General features: G+C 41.1%; 1 protein-coding gene across 1 annotated transcript in view; it reads right to left on the bottom strand.

Moving 5' to 3' along the window:
* The window catches only part of BPIFC (BPI fold containing family C), a 39,629-nt gene that overhangs the window by 5,311 nt on the left and 14,841 nt on the right, over positions 1-19,477 (bottom strand). The window contains exons 6-14 of the mRNA XM_027871954.1: positions 18,842-19,022; positions 18,666-18,729; positions 16,066-16,126; positions 14,845-14,936; positions 12,688-12,864; positions 9,398-9,451; positions 7,326-7,496; positions 5,750-5,817; positions 2,550-2,592 (exon numbers count right to left, since the gene is read on the bottom strand). Of these exons, the coding sequence (XP_027727755.1) occupies positions 2,550-2,592; positions 5,750-5,817; positions 7,326-7,496; positions 9,398-9,451; positions 12,688-12,864; positions 14,845-14,936; positions 16,066-16,126; positions 18,666-18,729; positions 18,842-19,022 (911 nt within the window). The remainder of the gene's footprint in view (positions 1-2,549; positions 2,593-5,749; positions 5,818-7,325; positions 7,497-9,397; positions 9,452-12,687; positions 12,865-14,844; positions 14,937-16,065; positions 16,127-18,665; positions 18,730-18,841; positions 19,023-19,477) is intronic.

Here is a 19,477-nt window from a genome sequence, read left to right as displayed (position 1 = left end):
ACTCCAAGTGCCTGTCAGAAGTATGAAGAAGGGATGGTTTGTGATAGAATGTGGTTGAAGTAGATAGAGAGCCGGTCTTTAGAGACAGAAAAACCTGGGTTCGAGTTCCTCCTTTGGCTGTATTACCCTGGGCAAGTCACTTAAATGCGATGACAAGGAAGTTTGGCCTGAACTTCCTTTGCAGCCTTGATCTGCTTTAATTCCTTGCTGAGTTAAGGAATGAGCCGTCTCTGTAGGAGAAAGCTTACCTGTGTCCTCTGGGACACTCGGGCCTGTCCTCCCCCCTGCATGACTATACCTGGGTTATCAAACAGCCATCCACCCCGACTGGTATTAACGGCTTCTGGGACCGAGAATGGCCTTAGGCCCTGCCTCCTACCTACAGGAGTCTCCAGCTACTCCCCAGTCAGTCCTCCAACCTGTAACTCAGGCTCCTCCTCCCTCTGTCTTCGAGCAAATTGAGGAAAAAAGTCATTGTCTGGTATCCTGGCACCTGATACCCAGCGCTGCGACTGCCACATCCAGGGCTGTTCTCATTCCACCGGGTTGCTTGATGTGGCGGCTTTTATGTTACATGGGACTGATGTGGGGAAGAGTAAGAAAGAAGTGTGAAAACCCCTGCTCCTAGGGTAATTGTCAGGGGGCCTTGGCTGGGCACAGGGTTCTAGACCTTCTCTAGTTTTTAGCTAGAGCTTTTAGCTGAGCTGCTATTTCTTCCTTGGGCCCTGGGAGGGTCCCACCATTGCCTGGTGATGCTGACCTTATAAAGCAGTCCCAAGGACGTGGGCTGGGCAAGCGAAGAGGCAGATGGCATAGTGGATGGGGCATTGGCTTTGCAGTCAGGAGGTTGTGGGTTCAAGTCCTATTTCTGGCCTAAATTAAGTATGTGACCCCAGGTAAGTCACTCTACTCAATGCCCTGGGCAACTCTTTAAGGCTCTATTTGGAAGAGAAAAGGCCCATTTGCATTGATAGCTGAAGTTTCCCACTGAAGTATGTTTTTATTGTGTTTTTACATGTTCTTGCCGGGGCATCTAGAGGGTGCAGTGGATAGAGCACCAGCCCTGGAGTCAGGAGGACCTGAGTTCAAATTTGACCTCCGACACTTAATAGCTGTGTGACTTAAATCCAAATCACCTTCCTGATGTCGTGGTCCTCTTTGGAACAAAGGACAATCAATGATCCTGGACCAGTCACTTAACCCCAACTGCCTTTCCGTCTCTAGCTTTTTTTTTTCTTGTATTATAAATCTTGAGGAAACATTGTATAAGAAATACTGTTCAGGATGATGTAATTGTGTCATTGGAAAATTTAACCTTTTTGATTTGGATGCTGTGAAATTATTAAGTTATTAAGAGGCTATTTTCATGTTAAAAAAAACCTTTGTTGTTCAGTTGTTTCTTAGTCTCTTTGTGACCCCATTTGGGGTTTTCTTGGCAAAGATACTGGAGTATTTGCCTTTTCCTTCTCTAGCTCATTTTCCAGTGAGGAAACTGAGACAAACAGGGTTCAGTGACTTGCCCAGGGTCACACAGCTAGTAAGTGTCAAGTGTTTGGTCTGATGCCGGATTTGAACTCAGGTCCTCCTGACTTCAGGGCCGGTGCTCTATCCACTGCGCCACCTAGCTTCCCCCCCTACCAAGTATTTAATTGGGTATATTTTAAAAGCTGGACTTCTAGCTGTCCAAACTAATGAATCTATGTTTCAAATGAAAACAAAACAAAAAAACCCCTAAGAGTTTGCCTTTCTAGCTGGTACCACTGAGCTCTAGGGTGGCTTCTGGTTTTTTTGTTTTTTGTTTGTTTGTTTTTTGGTGAGGCTATTGAGGTTAAGTGACTTGCCCAGAGCCACATAGCTAGTAAGTTTCAAGTGTCTAAGGCTGGATTTGAACTCAGGTCCTCCTGACTCCAAAGCTGGAGCTCTATTCACTGCACCACCTAGCTGCCCCTAGGGTGGCTTCTGGGTTGTTACTCTGATCACTGTATCTTTTTCAAGTTACAGGGATAAGAGACACATAAAGCGATGAGAGTGGTGGGGAGATACCTGGCCTCACAGGGGCACCCACACACCCAGACTCTGGATAGCCATATTCCAAATAACTCCAGGAAACTGGCTCAAAAGCCTCAAAGGGCAACTATAATGAATATTGACCTACAATGCCCATTTACCCTCTTCCTTTGGGATTCTGGGGCATAAGTTTAACTCCAGAAGCTTAGCTTAAAACTGTTTTTTTTTCATGGGCTTTGAAATCCTGAGAACAACTGCTTCTCCTACATCCCGTTGAGCTCTAGCAGTCTTCCGAATGTTCTGTTTCAAAAGTCCTTGCATAGATTTCACGGACTGACAGTGGAAGTCTCTTTTGTAAAGAGCAAATTAGCCTGGTGGGTGGAGGAACCTCGAGAGAGAAAGATTTTTGGAGCAGAAAAGCAAAAGGGGGAAAGAGATAGTTGAAGCAGAAGATATGATCATCCAGGCAGAAAGGCAGCAAGCCAGCAGGTGGGGAGGCAGCTCAGATGCCTTCTCTGAGACCCGAGGTTCTTAAATCTTACCTCAATGGAACTACGATTAGACTCTGGCCCAGAGAGACGGAACCTGGAGAGAAAGAAGGTCAGAAAGTCGTTTTAAAAAATATAAGAAAAACGGCTTAAATTTCAAAATGCCAAAAATGAAAAAAAAAAAACCTAGCAAGAACGGAGAGGCAGACACATGTTCTCTATCATTAAATTTACCCTTTTGGGAAACGCTGGGGCAAGCCCTCAGCTTACTCAAGTTGGTTCTAAAAGTTCTTTTATAAGTTCATTCAACATTCACTCATTCATTCATTTAATGGACAACAAAGAGTATTTGGAAAAGAATGCTATATTTGGAGCTGGGAGACAAGCTTCAAATCTCGACTCATTATTATCTATGTGACCTTGGGCAAGTCATTGCATGTTAATGAGCTTCTCTTTCCTCATCTGTAAAATGAAGGGTGTGGGTTGGATGGCCCTTAACATCTCTTCCTGCTGTGAATCTATGCTCTTGTAATCTTGTGAATCACTCCCTGTGTGACCTTGGGCAAGTCACTTAACTTCTTCAATCTGCTGCCTCATCTCTGTAAAGGTCACTTGCAGTTCTTCTTTTTTTTTTTTCCTTGGCTAGGCAATGGGGTTAAGTGACTTGCCCAAGGTCACATAGCTAGTAAGTGTTATGGGTCTGAGGCTGGATTTGAACTCAGGTCCCCCTGAGTCCAGGGCCAGTACTCCATCCACTGCACCACCTAGTTGCCCCTCACTTGCAGTTCTAAATCAATGATTCTACCGAAATTATAAAGCACCAATTGTGCACTCAGTGCTGGGGTTGGTGGCCAGCCACAATGTATTTTCCATAGGAAGGGTGTGATGATTAACCCTTAGGTTTCCCAGACTAGTTCCTCAAAGCTCATTCACTCTTTCACGTAGCTGTATTATGGCACCACCTGTCACATGCAGCTTGTAACTGTGACAGCATGCCAGCCCATCACAAGAGTGAGGGTTGTTGGTGACTCCTGGTCCTCGGCCCTCTGCCAGCTGTGGCTCAGCTGGTCTATGGAGCCTCTCCCAGCTCCTGGCTCCAGCTGGAGTCCTTAGCTGAGGGTCTGTGTCTTGGAGCCTTTTTTTCTGCATCAGGTGGAAAACTCCTGGCATGGAAATTCTCTTCACCAACAAAGACTGGTGACTTTGTGATGGCCAGTATGAGTCCATACACACACACACACACACACACACACACACACACACACACACACACACGACACTAGATAGTACAGAAGAGAGAGCCATGGGCCCATCCAAAGTTTATGTGTACGTGTTGTTTCTTCTTATAGAATGGAAGACCCTCAAGGACAAGGACTATTTCATTTTTGCCTTTTTACTCCCAGCACCTAACAGTTCCTGCCATATAATACATACTTGATGGGTGATTGAATAGAGGACTGTGATCACTCCCTTCCCCATCAAATAGCCCTCATTGTTAGAGAGATTCTTGCAAATCTAAGCTAAATTGAGTAGACCACGAAAGCAACGACTTCCACTTTACTTAATGCTCCAAGGTTTATCAATATCCCCCCCCCCCAACAACTCATGGAGGAAAATGCAAGTATTATTATCCCCATTTTACAGATGAGGAAACCAAGGTGTAAAATGACCTCCCCAAAGTCTCACAGCTAGTAAGTGTTTTCATTGTTGTGATTTGAAACTTTGTCATTGGACTGTTAGCCCAGTGTCCATGATACTTTGTGATATTGTGGCCTGAGATTTCCATGTGTGGTCTTGGGGAAGGTGCTTATCTGCAGGTGTGCTGGTAAATGTTTAACGACTGACTCTCTGGGCATGGGGGTGGGGATGTACTCTAGACATAATTTTATGTGCATTATTTTCATGTGCATTTTTAATATTTTCTCTATCACTTTCTTAAAATGGAAACAGTAAACAATAAACCAAGCCCTGATCTGCAGTGTTACTTATTTCTCAGGTGTAAATGCTCACAATGAAAATTTAACAACTGGCTCTCCAGAAGGCATTTGAGCCGGCTCTAGGCCCCCTTTTCCTACCCCATCAACCCCTTGCCTTAATGCTTGTGAAGCAGAGGCTGACACAGACTGCTTGGCTCAGCGGGTTGCTTAGTAAATCAAAGATAGGGCACTCTATCTGTCCCACCTATTGGGAAAGCTTCCACTCCAACAAGACACTGTACCAGCCACTTTCTGACCTAACTGGTTTGCCCTTCTCTATCTGCTCCGCAGAATGCTTCTGCTGACAGATATTTATCTGTCTACACTTGTATAGTGTGAAAGAAGGAAGCAGTCTTACTAGAGGGACCAAACATCACATTACAGATGTGGAGCTGGAAGGAAACTTAATGCCCATTCACCTCATTTTGCAAAGGAGGAAACTGAGGCAAACAGGGCTAAGTGACTTGGCCAGCATCACACAACCAGTAAGTGACTGAGGCCAGATTTGAACTCAGGAACATAATAAGTCTTTCTGACTCTAGCCCAGCACTCTATGTACTATGGCGCCACCTAGCTGCCCTGTCACACATCTAGTAAGTATCTAAAGTGGGATTCTAACTCAATTCTTTTCTTTTTTTAATTTTTATTCATTTATTTTGATTTATCAACAATCACTTCCATATGCTTTTGAGTTTAAAATTTTTCTCCCCCTTCCTCCCCATCACCCTCCCCAAGACGGCACACAATCTGATATAGGCTATACATTTACATTCCTATTAAACCTATTTTCACATTAATGATGTTGTAAGTAAGAATTAGAACCAATAGGAGGAACCACCAGAAAGAGGAAACAAAACTCAACAGAAGAGAAAAAATAGCAATTCAAATTCCATAGCTCTTTCTTTGGGTGGCATTTTCCATCACAAGGCCTTTGGAGATGCTAACTCAATTCTTGATTTCAGATCTAGCCCTTTATTTTCCATGGAACCTCTTATAAAATTATAGGCTTAAGAGTCATAGGAAAACCAAGAAACCATCTAGTATGACCTGATCACTGGAGAGATGAGTACAGAGAGACACAGCAGAATAAAACTCAGCATTCCAAGTTCTTCTCTGTCTTTGTCTATCTGCTGAGTTTCCTTGCTCCACTAAGAAAAAAGCAACTCACCTCCTACAGAAAAAAAAAATGATTTTTCTCCTGCTGTCCTAATGTTGATTTTGAACACGTGGTCTTCCAAAACTGCCTAAAAGTAGTCAATTAAACCCAATTTATCTTACCTGTTCAGAGATAAAGAGCAGATCAACTTTTGTCCCAAAATGGCCAGGCCAACACTAGTACTGGCCACCTGCGGAAGACCAAACACTTTGGTTACTGGGCTGAACAAATGTCATTTCAGATCCAAACACCGTCCTTTTCTGTAACTGGAAATGCAGAAACTCCATTGTCTTGAGCAGAATCTAGCTCAAGAAATCCTCTTTCTCAGGAACGGATTTGAAAAGACACCATCCGTTCTTATTTCCTTTTATCACACTTCCTTTCTCCCTCTCAATTATCTTCTAAACATGGTTAACTGTTTTATTAAAAAAATAATGGTGACAATAATTGGTGATCGTAATGATCAAGCTTGCCCTGAGGAAGATAGAAATAAATTCTCCTTTCTCTCTGCTTGGGAGAAGGGGACTCTGAGGATGGAATACGATCAAGCACAAGACTGAAATGATGCATGGGCTAGTTTGAGGTATTTTCCATGCTCCTGTTTTCTCCTCCACCTTTTTATTCATCACGAAGTGGGATTGCCCTTTGGGAAGGGAAACATACAGTTAGGCTTTAAGGTGATGCAAAAGGAAAAGATAAATTAAAAAAAGAAAAGGTTGAACATTAAAAACAGCTGACCAAATGTCTGTAATAACTATTAGAATTATTCTCAGGAATACGATGATCTAAGACAATTCCAAAGGACTCACGATGGAGCATGCTATCAGCCTCCAGAGAAAGAACAAATACTGTCTGAATACAGACTGAAGCATGCTATTTTTCACTTTCTTTCATTCTTTCTTTTTATTCAAGTCTTCTTATAAAGAATGACTAATATGGAAATGTTTTATATGATTGTTCATGTATAACCTACAGCAGATCCTATACTGTCTCAAGAAGTGAAGAGGGGAGGGAGGGAGGGAGGTATAGAATTTGGAACTCAAAACTTAAAAAAAAAAGCTTTAAAAATTGTTTTAACATGTAATTGGAGCAAAATAAAATACTACACAAAATAATTATTAGCATTTAATTTTTTGTTATGTCACATCCAATATGTTAAGTCATGTTCAATTCTTTGTGATACCATTTGGGGTTGTCTTGGCAAAGATACTGGAGTGGTTTGCCATTTACTTCTCCAGCTTATTTTACAGATGAGGAAACTGAGGTAAATGGTGTTAAGTGACAGGGTCACATAGCTAGTAAGTGTCTGAGGCTGGATTTGAACTCAGGTCCTCCTGACTCCAGGCCCATCACTCTATCCACTGTGCCACCTAGCGGCTTCAGTGTGATGCCATATTGTTCTCCAAAAATATTCCACAGGTTTGCAATTCCACCGGCAATGAATGAGTGTACTTATTTCTCCATATCCCTGTTAGCATTGAGTTTCTTTGCATTTCCAAATTATTGTCTGACAATTTGATAGGTAGCTATCTTTTTGTTGTCTTTCCAGCCCATCAGGAAGGAAGACCTCAGCAGGTCCCGGGGATAAACCATAAATACTTCCAGGTGCTGAGGAAGCAGGTGGTCAGTACTCCATCGAATGAAAGCTACTTGGGGGGTCTTTGAGAAGAATTCACCTCCCTTGCTCTGGTTACTTACAAAATCCATAGAGACGATAGCTTCCTCGGTGGCGTTTTTAGGTTTCGTCAGCATCACAACAGAACCAGGGATGTTGAGGGTAAAATTGTTTGGTTCTAGACTGACCACTGGGGGTTCGGTGGTCAGAACTCTCATCATCAGGGGCTGGCTCATTATATATAGTTCTGCAATCTGCCCAAATTCGAGAAAAGACAGGTGGAGTTAAGTAATGTGAAAATACTGAGGATCAAAACCAAACCAACAAGTCTTGCTTAGTAACTATGAACATTGAAACGAGTCAATTTCCATAGTTACTAAGCAAATCTCGTTGGTTTGGTACAAAAAAATTGACAAAATCAAGTGTCATTAAAACAACTTTTTCAGTTATTTGCTTGAGTCTCTATGCTGTATCTGTACAGGCTTAGGTTTGGGGCAGTCTTAGATGATTGTCAAATTTTAGACAATAAGAATAACGACAACTAATATCTAAAGTTTACAAAATTCTTTACACACATCCTCCCATTTGATTCTCATGACAATCCTGTGAAGTAGGAGCTGCTTTAGAGATGAGGAAATTGAGGGTGAAAAAGGTTAAGTGACTTGCTTAGGGTCACATAGCTAGTTAAGTGTCTGAGGAAGGATTTGAACTCAGGTCTTCTTGATGCCAAGTCCAGTATTCTATCCACTATACTTCTCCACACTAGTTTATAAGAAATAAAGATGGCTGCGATTCTTAAAATCTAGCCGCTGCTCAGATTCTTATAATCTAGCCAATAGCTCACAAATGTTCAGATTCCTTAAGAGTCTGGCCAATATGGCGGATCTTTAATAAATCTTGTCTTTGAAAAAAAAAAGAGAAAAAGAAAATTCTGAGGTGCCAAAAATGAAAGCTTCGCTAAAATTAAAATGCTTTTTGTTATATACACAACTGCTATATAGCCTATGCTAGACTATAAGCTCTGTGAGGGCAGACATTCTCAACATATAATATTCAGCTGAATATCAGCTTCACAAAACTCACAACTGCAGACAAAATCCCCTCTCCTCTCATTGATTCAAATGCTTTTGAACCAAGTTGAAAGCTGAAGGGAAAAGCAAATATCTTATTTGGGGAACTTACGGTGGGATAGTCAGATACCTTGAACATATCTACACTGTCACCTTAAGTTTATCTCAAAGGGAATTCATTGTCTTTTCCCCTCAACCTGCTCCTCCCTTCGAAATTTATTATTTGTCTGCATTGCTACCCTTCACCCAGTATCCCAATTTCAAAGCCTTAGTATTAAGTCAGCTTCCTTCTTTTTCTTTACCTCTCATAGTGAAGCAGTTACCAAGCCTTATCGATACCATCGTTCTCCGGTTGTCTCATGACCGTATCCTCTTCTCAGTTCCTTCTTCTATCCTCACACCAGTCTGGGTCCTCATTCCTTCTCACTTAGACTATTGCAAGAATTTTGTTACAGGACCTCCCATCCCCACTATGTCGCCACTCAGATCCACTCTTTGTAAGACCATCAGAATCTTTGTTTCTATGCATTTCTTCTAGTCCTATTACTTCTCTGCTCAGAAATCTTCACTGACTCATTAGAGTTCACCCAATAATGGTTATTTTCCTCCTAATGGCATTCCATGATTGGGACTCTTAAGACAGTCATCAAAAATTAGACCACCCAAAAATCCACAAAGCAAAAGAATTCTTGTGAAGTGGCTAAAATGAGACCAAGGAAGTAGTGGAGTATACTAGAAAGAATTCTGTGTTGGAAGTGAGAACTATGGGTTTAAATCTGGGGTCTTTGACTTCTTGACATCAACTTGGAGGCAGATTGGTTCTGAACTTCCCTGGACCTCAGCTTCCTCCTCTATAAAATGGGTTTGGACTCATTGGCCTCTAAGATTCTGTTCACCTCTAAACCTGGGATCCCGTGATCTTAGGACTTCTGAGGTTCCTTCTAGCCAGACATCACCCCGTGATGTCATTGGTCTTCTTCAAAAATGAAGGATGAAAAACAACAACCACAACCACAACAACAAAAACAACGACTCTCTATCCTGTGATAGACATGTGATCAAGAAGCAGAACTTGAATCACTCACCTGAGAAAACAAACTCCCAATGCCCTGGGGGTTTTGAATTAGATGCTTGGATAGCTGGAAAATAAACGGAGAAGGCAAGTCAGCCTTGTGTTAATTTCTCATCTCGTTTTCCTTCAAGAGGAAAATGCTGTGTTTACTATCATTTTTATGATGCAAAAGCATCTCTCTGAAGGAGAGTTGTAGCATATTACTTCTTAGAGATAGCTAGATGGTGCAGTGATTAAGAGCATTGGACTTGGGGAATCAGGAAAACCTGAGTTCAAATCTTGCCTCTGATAACTTCCTAGTTGTACAAATCATGGCAAGTCACTTAACCCTGTTTGCCTCAGTTTCCTCATCTGTCAAATGAGCTGGAGAAGGAAATGGCAAACCACTCCAGTATCTCTGACTCCAAATGGGGTCACGAAGAATCAGACAGGATTGAAAAAATGACTTAATAACAAACAACAATACAGATCTATGAAAATGTATAGATATACATATGTATAATGCTTTGAATTTCTTGGAGTATTTTCACATAAACTTTAACAGCCTCAGTGTCCTCATCTGTAGAAATGGAATAATAACAGTGCCGACCTTAGAGGACGGTCATGAGGAACAAATACGGTAACGTGTTTACAATGCTATCCAAACCTTGAAGTGCTATGTAAAGGCTGGCTATTATTTTTGCTTGCAAAAACATCATACAGGAATGTTTTAAAAGGACAAGCATCTTAATATTGCCACTCATTTTTTAAAAAGTGTGTGGAAGTGTTGGGACTGGTGGGAGTGAGTAGGGATGGACTGTGTCATGGGATTCACAGTCACACATGAGTTTTAAACCAAGATGGCTCTAAACCAAGATGGTGAAACTCAAGATGATGCCATATATTGTTTAAAGAAACTAGGGATATTTAGCCTGGAGTAGAAAAGTCTCAGGGAAGACATGAAAGCTGCCTCCAAGTACATGACTAGCTGACCCGTGGAAAAGGGTTAGATTTGTTCTGTTTGGTCCCAGGGGGGAGAACAAAAGTCGTGGATGGAAGTTGCAAAAAGGGAAATTGATGGGTTTGATGTCAGGACAAATTTTCTAGCAATTGGAGCTGTTCTGAAGTGGGCTTTTTGGGGACGTGACAGCTTCCTGTCCCTGAAGATCTTCAAGCAAAGGCTGAATGACTTTTACAGGACGTGTGATCTAGGGAATTCTTGGTGAGAGATGGGTTGGCTTGTTGGCCTCCAAGGTTCTTTTCTAACCCTGTGATTCAGAAATTGGAAATTTCTGACTCTCAGTATGTTCAGCTGCTTTTGAATCATTAAATGACAGGCTCTTAGAGGTAGAAGGCACCCCAGAGGTAATCCATTCTAACCCCTGACCTGCACAAGAATCCCCTCCTGATAAATAATAATGATAATAATAATAGCATTTATATACACTTTAAAGTTAGCATAGGGCTTTACAAATATTGGGTTATCACAACAACTTTAGGAGACAGGTATTATTATTTTCCCCATTTTACGACTGAGGAAACTGAGGTAGACAGAGGTTGAATGACTTTGCCCAGAGTCACTCAGCTGGTAAGTATCTGAGGCAGAATTTGAACTCAGGTCTTCCTGACTCCAGATGATTAGCCAACCTCTGCTTGAAGGTTTCTTAGTGTAGGAGAATCTACTATCTCCCAAGCTAGCCCATTCTACATTTGGACAGCTCCAATTGTTAGGAGGTTTTTCCTTTTGAGGACCTAAAACTGACCTGTCTCCCACTTTTCCCCATTGCTCCCACTTCTGTTGTTGGAGGCCAAGTAGACTTTCTCACAAATACAAAATAAAGACTTCCTTTGCCCACGTATGTATGTATGTATATACTATCTACTATCTATGTATCCATCCATCCATCTATCTAATCTATCTATCTATCTATCTATCTATCTATCTATCTATCATCTATCTATCTATCTATCTATCTATCCATCCATCCATCCATCCATCCTTTGATCCATTCATCCTATCTATTCACCCATCTATGTATACATCCATCTATCCATCCATATTATCTATCTATCTATCTCTCTGTCTATCTACCTATCCAGCTAACTCTCATGATTGCTCAATGATGCAATTAAAATCTATGACATGAAAATATGCAAGGCTCTATCCACGGAAGATAACTCAATTTATGCTGATGGTTAACTGATTGTAGAATTTGCTTCCATTGTAGGTGGGAGGAACATGGTATGAAGATCAATGAGTTTGTCTGCTCTTCTATGAATTACTATAGATTAATTAATTCCAGTTGATAGCAGATGGGAATGTTTGGGGACACAAGAGGTTGTTCACATGGTGAGATCCATTCCATTCTTAAGAACCAATCCAGAAAAATATCCAAGAAACTCAAGGTAATCTAAAGGCCAAATACAGTAACAAAGACCAGTCTTTTCATTGTTGTTATTGATGTCGTTCTAGCTTGATCAATTAGCTGGTATTTGTTAATCAGCCAATCATCTAGTATTTATTAAGTGCTTAAGTGTGCTGGGCACTGTGCTGTGTTGGATATATAGAGAAAGGGAAAAATAATCCCTGTCATCAAAGTACCTACATTCTAATGGTAGAGTCAAGATATATGTGTACATATATATATATATATATGTGTGTGTGTGTGTGTGTGTGTGTGTAATATATGTGTAATATTTATATATGTAAACACATCTATTATATATAGTATATGTGCATGTGTGATACACACATCAACAAAATATATACAATAATATGTATGTATAGTTATATATACACACATATATACATATGTATGTGTGTATACACACACACACATATATATTTTAGTTGTTGTTGTCATTCAGTCATTTCAGTTGTGTCCAACTCTTCATGACCCCATTTGAAGTTTTCTTGGCAAAGATTCTATAGCGGTTTGCCATTTCCTTCTCCAGCTCATTTTGCAGATGAGGAAACTGAGGCAAACAGGGTGAAGTGATTTGCCCAGGGTCACCCAGTAAGTAAGTGTCTGAGGCTGGATTTGAACTCAGAAGACAAGCCTTCCTGGCTTCAGGCTCAGCCCCCTTTATATGTACAAGAACACAAGCATATACACATAAGTGTACACACACAAACACAAACCTACACACAATATGATATATACAGAGCAGATAGAAAGTATCATCGGATGGGAAGGCTCTAGCTGCTGGGGAGACCAGTTGATGGAGACAAGCCAGCAGTTTCTCAAGGTTAGTATAGATGGAAGATCCCAGGATGTGACTCAACCAGGGCACTAAGCCCAGGGTAAGCATTGTGCCTCTTACCTCTTTCGTGGTCAGGGTGATATTGAAAGCCCCCGTTAGGAAATAAGTGAACGATGCTGACCTAAGGAAATACTCTGAGATTCCAATGTAAAGCATCGAATCACCGCGGTCTGGGAGCGTGAATGGGACAGGTTGGAAGGGAGGGTCAGTAAGATTTCCCACTTGGTAGAATGTGCCCTACATGGAGGGAAAAGGAAGAACAATCAATATATTTTGTGAAAAAGCAAGTCATCATAGCAATAACTGATGGATATCCGTGCATATAGTGCCTTAAAATTGGCAAAGCACTTTACTGATACTTTTTGTCATTACATCCTGGAGGCAGGGTAGCTTAATGGATAGAGTCCTAGCCTTAGAGACAAAGAGATCTGGGTTTAAGTCCCACGTAGTCTGTGTGACCTTGGGCAAGTCCCTTAACCTTTCAGTACTCCAGGCAACTCTAAGACTAGAAGGTACAAATTCATTTTTTAAATGATGGAGAAAGTTCCTCACTGAGAGCTCCCTGTGTAGATGAAATCATAGGTCTAGTAAAATCAACAACACAAATAACAATAGTTAGCATTTACATCCAACTTTAGGGGTTACAAAACGCTGTACATATGTTTATCTCATTTGAACCTCACAACAACCTTGAGATGTAGGTGCTATTATTTAGTCCCATTTTATAGATGAGAAAACTGAGGCTGAGAGCGATCAAGTGACTTGTCTAGGATCACATAGCTAGCAAGTGCCTGAGTCAACCAAAAGCTTCTAAAGTAGATACTAATATCCCCACTTTACAGATGAACAAACTGAAGCTCAGGGAGGTTGTATGACTTGTCCAGACTTACACAATTAATAAGTATCAGAGGCAGTATTTGAATCCCAGGCCAGGCATTCTATTATGCTACATCCCTTCTCCCTTAGAGTGTGGCAACCAAGGAGTCAGGAATCCTAAAAGTTAGGGCAAGAAAAACTCTAGAAGTTTGGTAAAATTGAGTGTGGGGAGTTGGGGGGTGGGGTGGGAATGGAAACAACCCAAATCTAATGACTATTTGATCAGGAATGATATTTTTAAAACAAGGATAATTAGCCTCTAGAACAAGAATGAATTACTCTGTTATAATTAGTAAAAGAGGCTTCTTGTTTTTCACTCTTTGCTTTCAAAGAGGACCAATGACATCACGGGGTGATGTCTCGATTCTCATGTGAACTGGATTGAAGTGAGGCAGAGCTGCACAGAATCATCAGCCTCACTCTCTCTTCCAGTCATCGAAGTCCAGTGGCAAGACAAAAATCAAGATGACTGGCAATGGCCCAGGATGCTATTATGATTTCTGACCAGACCAGACCCCACTGGGGAGAGCAGACATCAGTTAAACCATTAAATCAACAAATTGTGAATGGAAGTGTCGACAGAGGAACAATGTCTACATTAATTAATTTTCTAAGCACCGATAAGTATAGCTGATTACACTGTTTCCTAGCCCAGAATGGATAGACTCTCGGGTCCATCTCAGCAAACCATGGTGGACTCCTGAGTGTGCTGCTATGTTTTGAATTCTGAAGCAATTGCTAAACAACAGAGAATCTTTAAGGAACAGAATCTTGAAGGGGTTGTGGGAAAGGAAATGAAGCTGTCCTGCTCTAAAGTCTTCCTCTGAAGCTTCTTGGAGGTGTAAAGATGACCCCAGGTTCATCTCTTTGGTTAAGCAGTTCCCAATTACATTTTAATCTGGTTTGGGCCTCACTTGGGGCTGCAATGTGGCCATTGGTGTTGGACCCCTGTGGTTTAGACAAGTTATCTAATATCCCTAGGGTCTCAGTTTCCTCTTCTGTCTTGCACATAGTAGGCATTGAGGGATTGATTTGTAAATGGAAAAGGTTGGAGCAGTTGACTCTGAGGTCCCTTCCCACTCTGGGTTCAGGGAAAAGGATCCCCCTTCCCCTTCATGCTTAGCTTAAGTGCCACATCTACATGAGGGTTTTCCTGATCCTCCCAATTGCTGGTGTCCCTGGAGATTCTGGAAGTCCAGAAGCCTCAGGAAAAAGACCCTCTATTGACAATATTCCATTCTGCTGAAAGTCAGTGCCACCTCCCAAGAATAAACTGACTTTTCAGAGTACTCTTGTTGATGACCAAAATGATGATAGTGACAATGACATTGACCAAATTACCTTCAGATTCAGGTCAATGGATGACTGGGTGATTTCTGGAGGCTCCAAAAGGGAGTAATCTAGCAGGATGTCCTCGCCAAACTTGGTTACAACTAAATGGGAAGCAGAGGAAAGAAATGATCCACATTACAAAAGGCACACTGGAATATAAAAGCTGCACCTATCCAGAAAAAAGATGGGATTTTGGTTAGCCAGGAAGGCAAACAAAGCACCATACAGAGAGACAGAGAGAGAGAGAGAGAGACAGAGAGAGACAGAGAGAGACAGAGACAGAGAGACAGAGACAGAGATTGAAAGGGGAAATATTGAGAAGGTGGTGGGGATGAGAGAGACAGAGATAGATAAAAAGATAGTCAGAGAGTTGGGGGGGAAGAGAGAGACAGAAATGAAGAGAGAGACACAGACAGACAGAGATAGAAGCACAAAGAGAGAGATTGAGGGGGAAGATTGAGAAGTGGGGGAGAGGGAAATAAAGACAGAGAGATAGAGAAAAGAGAGACAGACAGAAAAATGATCAGAGTCAGAAGGGAAAGAGACAGAAATGGACAGAGAGATGGAGAGAGAAACAGAAGAAAGGAGAGAGAGACAGAGACAGATAGCCAGACAGAGACAGAGAGAAGCTCTGTTCCACTTTCTGAAACAAGGTAACCACATCACTGTCTAATTCTCTGTGCTTCCTTTTGGGCTTGGAAAAGAAATCTGATTCATCGTAGCAATGTGGGGCTGGATCACAGAGTCACAAAATTTAAAAGTTGGAAGGGATTGTAGTAGTCCAACCCATACCTGAAAGAATAAAGATAATGGTTTTGGCATAATGTTCCTAAATCACCACATATTGAAAATTGAGACTGGAAAACATAGAGGAGAAGGAAGAGGAAGAAAGAGGAGGAGGAAGAGGAAGAGGAGGAGGAAGAGGAAGAGGAGGAGGATAAGGAGGAAGTATGATAGGGAGCATGGCATTAGAGATCTAGGATCAAGATGACCTGTCATTGACATACAGTGGTTATATGACCATAGACAATGAGTGCCCCAGGTAACTTTTTAAATCTATAAGTCATAGATGAGTTGTCAATCTGTATCAGTAAAGAGAGTTTCCATTTTTAGAATTTCCTATACGGTTGAATTCCAATTGCTCCTAGCATGGGTCACATTTATTTAGTTCTTTAAAGTTAGAGATTTTTAAATGGAAATATTCAAGAAGAGATAGCTAAAAAGGGTCACCTTCCAGAGAGCTTATATTGGCATTTATATCTTCAAACCGATCCATGATAATCGGACACAGCTGGAAAAAAAAAGAATAATAACATTGCTATTATGTTATCACAAGAAGAGATTGCCATGTAGGATACAGCTATGTTGAGATGCACCTTTTTTCCCCCAGGAGTGAAAAAAAGTACCTGTCATGGTATAAATTACAGGCCAAGAACTGCTGATGCTTCCCTGGGCCTGAACGTACACTGCAGCCTGGGAATATGCCTGGTACTTGATCCCAGGCTAGAGAAAACCCTCTGCTGGGTAAATACCACCTAGGCTGGTTTGAATTTGAACCATATCCTTTTCCCATTTGATCTTTTGCAGAGGGACCCTATTTAAGTCACATCCCAATAGATCAGGTAGGTCCCTCAGCAGCCCTGAGCTATAGAGAGTAAACATCTGGCACAGACCATTTGATGCATCTCCAAGTTTGGGGACTAACTGGGGCAGAAGGAACTATGGAAGAACAGCTGTGGCTACTTAGGTCCATCAAGGGCCTATTAACCTCTTCCCACCTCTGTATGCATTTATTGGACCTGTAATTAAATTAGAAAATCTAATAAGGAAACTCTCTTTAGCAATGCTGGACAGTAACTACTCTGTAATTTATATTCTTAGAGAGTTTCCTAGGTTTACTTAACCTTAAGAGGTTAAGTAACTTGCCCAGGTCACACAGCCAGTATATATCTGAGGCAAGAGTGAACCAAGGTCTCCCTAGAGTTGAGGTCAGCACTCTACCCACTGTCACTGGCTGTCATATCTGAATATCCTTCAGTTAAAACCCATGACAGAAAACCATGAGTATGATCATGGATCCTTTGTGGTAGATACTTTGAACCCAGGACTGTGACAGAACCCAAAGTACAACACATGTTGCTTATAAACCATATGCATCTCTCCAATTTATGAGCTAGATTAATGGGAATAAAACTGGAAGAATTCTCTAGAGATCATCTGTAACCCTTACAGATGAAGAAACTGAGAGCGACTCACCCAAGGTTACACAGGTAGTAATTCGGAGTGAGATCTGAACTTAAATCTTCTATTATAAGAGAACTAGAGAATTATTCTTTTTAAAAAAACCATGTGAGGTCTCAGGATCAAATAGTCCAACTCTCTCATTTTACAAATGAGGAAACTGAGGCCCAGGGAAGTCTTACCAAGGTGGCTCCTATCAAGCTAAAAAGGCTTCAAGGCTCCTCCCACTGGCATTTAATACACTTCATAAATGGATTTTAACCTATTTTCTAAGCTTATTATATGTTACTCCATTTCATATAATCTTTGATCCAACAGGAACTGGCTTACCTTGTTCCTCTCACCCAATATCCCCTCTCCTAATTCCTTGCCTGGACGGTGCTCCTTCCTCACCTTCCCCTTTTAGCATCCTTAGATTTTTTTCAAAGCTGAGTTCAAATACCACCTTCTACGTGAGGACTTTCCTGATCTCTGCCCCTCCCCTGTTACTTTGCTTACATTTACTATATTCTTTTCATGTTGTATATATTTATAATATTCTTTCTTACTTTGTATATACTTGGTATATATATATACATATACATACATACATACATACATACATACATATATATACACATATGAGATCACTAGGATGACCAGAAGATGATTAATTCTTTGGTCATACTAATTATGATCTATTAAGGAGGAGACTTTCACTCTGCAATGATGGAAGAAGGAGCTTCAGTTACTATGCCCAAAGGGTTATAAAACTGTCCATGCCCTTTGATCCAGCAATACTACTATGTCTATATCCAAAAGATTTTTTTAAAAAGGGAGGAAAAAACTTATTTGTAATATATATATATGTATATATATACATACATATATTTCTAGCAGCTCTTTTTGAGGTGGCAAAGAATTGGAAATTGAGGGGATGGCCATCATTGGGGAATGGCTGAGCAAGTTGTGGTATATGAATGTAATGGAATACTGTTGTGTTATAAGAAATGATGAGCAGGACATCAGAAAAACCTGGAAAGATGTACATGGACTGATGCTGAGTGAAGTGAGCAGAACCAGGAGAACGTTGTACATAGTAACAGCCACGTTGTGCAATGACGATATTGATAGACTTAGCCCTTCTCAGCAATACAAGGATCTAAGACATCTCCAAAGATCTCATGATGGAAAATGCTATCCACATCCAGAGAAAGAACTGAAAGAGTCTGAATCCAGATGGAAGCAGACTACTGGTCACTTTAATTTGTGTGTGGGTTTTTGTTTTATGGCCTGTGTCTTCTTTCACAACATGGCTAATATGGAAATAGGTTTTGCCTGGTTTCACATGTATAATTTATATCAAACTGTTTACTGTCTCAGGGCATGGAAGGGAGGAGAGGGAGAAAGAGAATTTGGAATTCAAAATTTTAAAAAATGAATGTTAAAAATGGTCTTTCCATGTAATTGGGAAAAATATTATTTAAAAAAAAGAATCTCAGTTATAACAGCAGCTCTGAGCTACTGAAACTATAGGTCCTCAAGGTATTGAAAAGGTCCAGAGCACAGACATCTGAGCACTGTTACCTCTGCAGTCATCAGAGACTTACCTTTTTATTCAAGTTCTTCAAAATGGGTTTCTCCATTGGCTCAGCAAAGGAGTTATATAGGACACTAAAGGAAAAGTAGAAAAATTGTGTTTACATATTCTAGAAAAAATCCCTGATCACAGGTTGGAAACATTTCCCCCAGCCCAGCTGCTCCGCATCCAAACCCTCTCACCCACCTGAATTCTCCTGAAAATGAGATGTGGGCATGCCCGACTCGAACATAGCAATCTTCCAGCTTCATGGTTGGGTGGCCCGTGTCGCTCCGGGACAGGTTAATAAGACCCGAGAAAAATATCTCAGCTAGAAACAGAGCGGCTCTTCCTTCAGCTCTGCTACTCATCAGACAAAAGGCACAAACTTAGAACAAAGACCCACGATGGATGGTATTGAATTATGAATGACAGTCGCAACAATATCATAGCTCACAATTTGAAAGCACTTCTGAATTTACAAAGTACTTTTCTCACAACAGCCCTGTGAGGTTGGTAAAAACACATACTATTGTTCCCACTTTATAGCTGAGGACCGATTCAGGAAAAGGACTGAGGGAGTACCAGCTCTGGAGTCAGAGGTCCTGGGTGCCAACCCCCCACTTCTGATGCTTATTACCTCCCACTGTGACTGAGGCCAAGTCACCTTGCCTCCCTGGGCCTCAGATGGACTCAGTTGTGAATATTTGATGTTGTATTTCTGTGACAAACAGCTTAATCTCTCTGGGCCTCAGTTTCCTCATCTGTAAAATGAGGGGATAGGCCTTTGAGGACCCTTCCAGTTCTGAATATTTGATGTTATATTTCTGTGATATAGCACTT

The sequence above is a fragment of the Vombatus ursinus genome, unplaced genomic scaffold, assembly GCF_900497805.2.
Source record: "Vombatus ursinus unplaced genomic scaffold, bare-nosed wombat genome assembly UNPS02003292.1, whole genome shotgun sequence".
In the NCBI taxonomy this organism is placed as follows: domain Eukaryota; kingdom Metazoa; phylum Chordata; class Mammalia; order Diprotodontia; family Vombatidae; genus Vombatus; species Vombatus ursinus.
The sequence above is the reverse complement of the archived record's forward strand: the minus strand, read 5'-3'. Positions and strand labels throughout refer to the sequence as shown.